The 4,322-nt window shown below is 47.6% G+C and overlaps 1 gene segment (V, D, J or C); it reads right to left on the bottom strand.

Annotated features, from left to right (window-relative positions):
• Positions 1–439: 439 nt before the first annotated feature.
• LOC117878373 lies at positions 440–3,555 on the bottom strand. The segment is given in 3 exon segments: positions 440–489; positions 2,954–3,262; positions 3,495–3,555. Coding segments are annotated over 3 exon segments (408 nt in total).
• Between the last annotated feature and the right edge of the window lie 767 nt (positions 3,556–4,322).

Below are 4,322 nucleotides of genomic sequence, written 5' to 3' on the forward strand. Positions count from 1 at the left end.
GCAGTGATCCCGAATGGCTGGCCTCCCCATTGGAGTAGATCCCCACGATGGTGACATTATGAAGAATAGTCACCTGAGAGCTCTAGCTATAAAAGAGCTAAATTACAGACCCATATCAGATGTGCTGAGCACCTGCCTCTCAGATACATGTGAATAGATGCAGTGGGTGCTCAAACCTTCGACAATCAGGCTCTCTGCCATCCGGTGGACTCCTCAGCCCTGCAGTAGACACCTGGCTCCCTATACCAGGCATGGGGAAAGTTTTAGGTGTCTAAGAAGGGGTCACAAAATGCAGCACGTTGAGCAGGGAGCGGCCTAAGCTAGCCAGTAGGAAATGCTGAGGAAATGGGTGTGCGCTCAGCCCTGCCCCTCAAAGGTAGCTAGACACCTAAATCCGTGCAGGCAGGAGGTGCCCATCTCTGCTTGGAATTCACAACTGTCAACATCTTTTCCTGGATTTGGGCACCACAGCCAGGTCAGCCCTTTCTTCTGAAAAACCAGAGAGAGAGTCCGAGTGACGGCTCACTCTATCATACCAATAGCCCTGTGGTTAAGACACTCACCTGGGATGTGGGAGACCTATTTTCATATCCCTTCTCTGCCTGATTTGGAGTAGGGCTTGGGCTTTGGGAACCAAAGTTCAGGTGATTTCCATGACCACCAAACTATGGGGTATTGTGGGGCAGGTGTCCCTAAATTTCTCTGGTTGGAGCTGTCCACTTTGTGTAACTAATTAAACAGGCCTCGGAGCAGGGCCTTGAATTTGGGTCTTCCACATCGTGCCCTAACCACTCTCTCTCTCGGGGCCAATGAATATTTAATTATTTACACAACATGGAACAGCTTCAACAGTCTCTTTTAAACAACTTTTTCAGGCCTGCAGAGCCTGGCAGTGTAGCTGGAAGCTATTGTGGATTTGACAGACGGCTCTGGGGAGGCAGCTGTTAATTACAGCAGATCCACTGGCTGCTCTCACATTGGGTGCTGAAGTAGCCCAGGCATGGCCAGAATCTTAAGTTTTGCCCCCTCCCTCTGGGTGGCATCTCTCAGGAAACACAGCACAAAATTTTTCCCCTCTCACGTTTATAGGCTGAAAACAGAAACAAAATGACAGGAAACCACCTGGGTGCGCTCAGATTGAAATGTCATTCTGTGGAGCTTGTACATCTGCTGCTCTGCCCCTGGAGACCCGAGCGGAATGTAAAGCTGCCCTTCCCTCCTCTTCTCCTGTCTTTTCTTTCTCTCTTCCCCATCCCTTCCTCCACCCCTCCCTGCTTTCTCTAGGATGCCTGCTGTCTGGGAGTAGCTTGGTGGTTCAGTGTTTATGGACTCTATTCTGGAATCCAGTGTTGTGTCTGGTCATTGACAAAGAGCTCGTCTTCCCTTCCTGCACCAATTTCTTCTTTACCATCAATTGTGTCAAATGTGCCGCACTGTCACTTAACCGAACTCCCTCCCTCCCCCCCCCATTAAGCTCTGTGCTCTGAATTGTTTGACCTGGTTCCCCCTAGTGGTGATTCAGAGAAGAAGGCAAAAACCTTTAGTTACCTCTCTGGGGCTGACACAGTCATTGACCCTGCTGCAGGAGTAGCAGGTGTTTAGAAGATTTTGTGTCGAGGAAGATGTTTTAATGAGCAAAGCTACAGAGCAGCCCAGGCAAGGTTTGTGTTCATGTGTATCACTGTGAGAGGGAGGTGGTAGCCTGGCTGACAACAGTATCATCAGCTTCAACACTGTTGATTATGAGGGTGAAATCAGTGCTCTATACACTGCCACTGAAACGGCTGTAGCCTCACTGGAGAGACACTGCCAGGAATCCTGTAGTGCGAATCATCACAATTGTCCCCTGGAGTCTGAATGTATGAAAACCTTATAATTAAATCCATACCTAGAGATCCCCAATCCAGTGAGCAATACAGAGAATAGAAATATTTCTGTTTGCATCTTTGCATGGCTGATTCTGAATATCACTTACAATCTTATAATCCACAAGGTGGTGGGGGAGGGGGTGATATAGAGCCCGAGTTCATAGTGCTTCCCGCAGTAATGATTTTGATCCCATTTCCTTTTGGCTGTGGAGGGGAGGATGCCTTGGACACCTGCTCTTGTAAGGAATAGGAGAAGAAACTTTCCGTGGAGCCCGATTATCCCCTAACGGCTACTGAAGAGTTTCTTGGATGTGAAGCAGCTGGGACTGGCCACTGTTGGAGAGTGATATTGGATTAGATGGACCACAGCTCAGGTATAGCGATTGCTGTGTTCCTCTCCCTGCTGCCCTCGCACCCAGAACCCCACTGACTTCACCTGTGCTGGCAAAACTGGGACTCAGAATTCATCCTGGGTGCAGCTCCAGTGTTGGCAGCGCTGCTGGGAGCTGCTGTGTACAAATGGCTCGGGTGATTTTACCACCGTGTGATGTAACCCTGCTCTGGGGGCACTGGGCAGGAATTCTGGGTTGCATTTCTGCCAGTACTGCCAGTATCACAGAGTCCCAACCCCAGTGACTGTGCTTTGCTAGATAAGAAGCTGAATCCTACAGCAGCTTTTAGTCTGACTTGTTTGGATTAGTCTATTGCAGTTGTCACTGTGGGTGCTTTATAAAGCTGGAGTACAGTTCTCTGTCCGTTTTCTCAGCTCAGTACAAAGGTACTAGGATTGTAACCTGCTGTCAGTAGGAAGCTGGATGCAGCCCATAAGAGCAAATCCATGTTAGTGGCAGGGGAGCAATTGCTGAGTAAAGAGTGCTGAACCACATGGTGGGAGGAAGCACCTGAAAGGACTAGAAATTCTGGAGTGAGGAGGGAAGGGACACAAGTCTGACACACCCAGGCGTCCCAGTGCAGGGCAGTAGAAGCATCAACACCAGGAAACTGCACAGGAAGCAGCTGAAATACTGTGAGTGAGAGTCTGAAATTAAACAGGGCAGGGAGGTTTTTGTTCTGGTCTGTATCACTGTGTGTGAGAGGGGAGCTGCTATAGTGCAGGCAGTAATAATCTCCAGCATCATCGGCTTCAACCTGGCTGATTGTAAAAGTGTAGTCCATGCCCGACTCACTGCTACTGAACCGGTCTGGGATCCCAGAGGGACGGGTAGAAGCACTGTAGACAAGGAGCTTAGGAACTTGTCCTGATTTCTGTTGGTACCAGGCCATGTAGTGGCTGTTAACACTGGAAATGACTTTGCAGTTGATGGTGACTCTGTCTCCTGGAGACACTACCAGGGATTCTGGAGTCTGATTCAGCACAAGCTGCCCGCTGGAGTCTGGATGGGAGAAAAAACATTTAAAAGAAAAATAAATATAAAGTTACTCAAACTTTGTAACTTTTAACTAAGTACAAAGCTGCATCTTTAAGTGACTATCTTGTATCCCTCCTTCAATAACATTGCAGATGCCATTGGGAATGATTGCTTGAAAAGGAAATTCTGAGCATTTGCAGCCTAGTAAAATATTATAACTTTATTTTAAACTAATTTCCCCTGTTATTGTTGTTACCCTGAATGCAGAGGACAAGGAGCCAGAGTAGCTGAATCTGGGAGATCATCTTGATATGTCTAGGGTGACAAACACCGAGCTCAGAAGCACAAAGTGTGAAGGTGGCACGTTTATATCTCCTCTGAACAGCTGGGAACTGTCACTTTGGTGGAAATATGCAAAGCAGCGTCTCTGTGTAAATGTCCATTCCCTCTGCAGACCCAGGGCCACGTACATCCTTCAGTGTAGGGCAGAATAGAGCCAGAACAACAAGGGGAGCTTGCATTTTAAATTTACTGCCCTTTACTTTCAATAGAGTTATGAAATGTTCATATCTGGTTTATTTCCTGCTCCTCTTCTGTTAGAATTATGTTTTGTATTTCCAAGATTCCCATGTTAACGTACACAGAAGTCTCTACCAGTCATCCATGTATCTTAGCATATCTCACATATCTCCCCTAGTTATTCCCTTGGGCTGTGCTGCCTGTGTCTAGGCATGAGCCTTCATTTTACCCCTCTCCATATGGTCACTCTTCAAATGTCACTTCCTTCAGGGCACCTTGTCCTTCTCAGACATAGCAGTGATCCCGAATGGCTGGCCTCCTCATTGGAGTAGACCCCCACGATGGTGACATTGTGTGGAATAGACGCCTGAGAGCTCTCGCTATAAAAAAGCTATGGGGTATTGTGGGGCAGGCCTCTCTAAATCTCTCTGGTTGGAGCTATCCACTTTGTGTAACTAAAGAAATAGGCATCGGAGCAGGGCCTTGAACTTGGGTCTTCCATGTTCCAAGTTGTTTCCTAACCAGTGTTTCTCTCTGGGCCAATGAATATTTAATTAGTTACACA

This window comes from Trachemys scripta, chromosome 5 (genome assembly GCF_013100865.1).
Source record: "Trachemys scripta elegans isolate TJP31775 chromosome 5, CAS_Tse_1.0, whole genome shotgun sequence".
Classification (NCBI taxonomy): Eukaryota; Metazoa; Chordata; order Testudines; family Emydidae; genus Trachemys; species Trachemys scripta.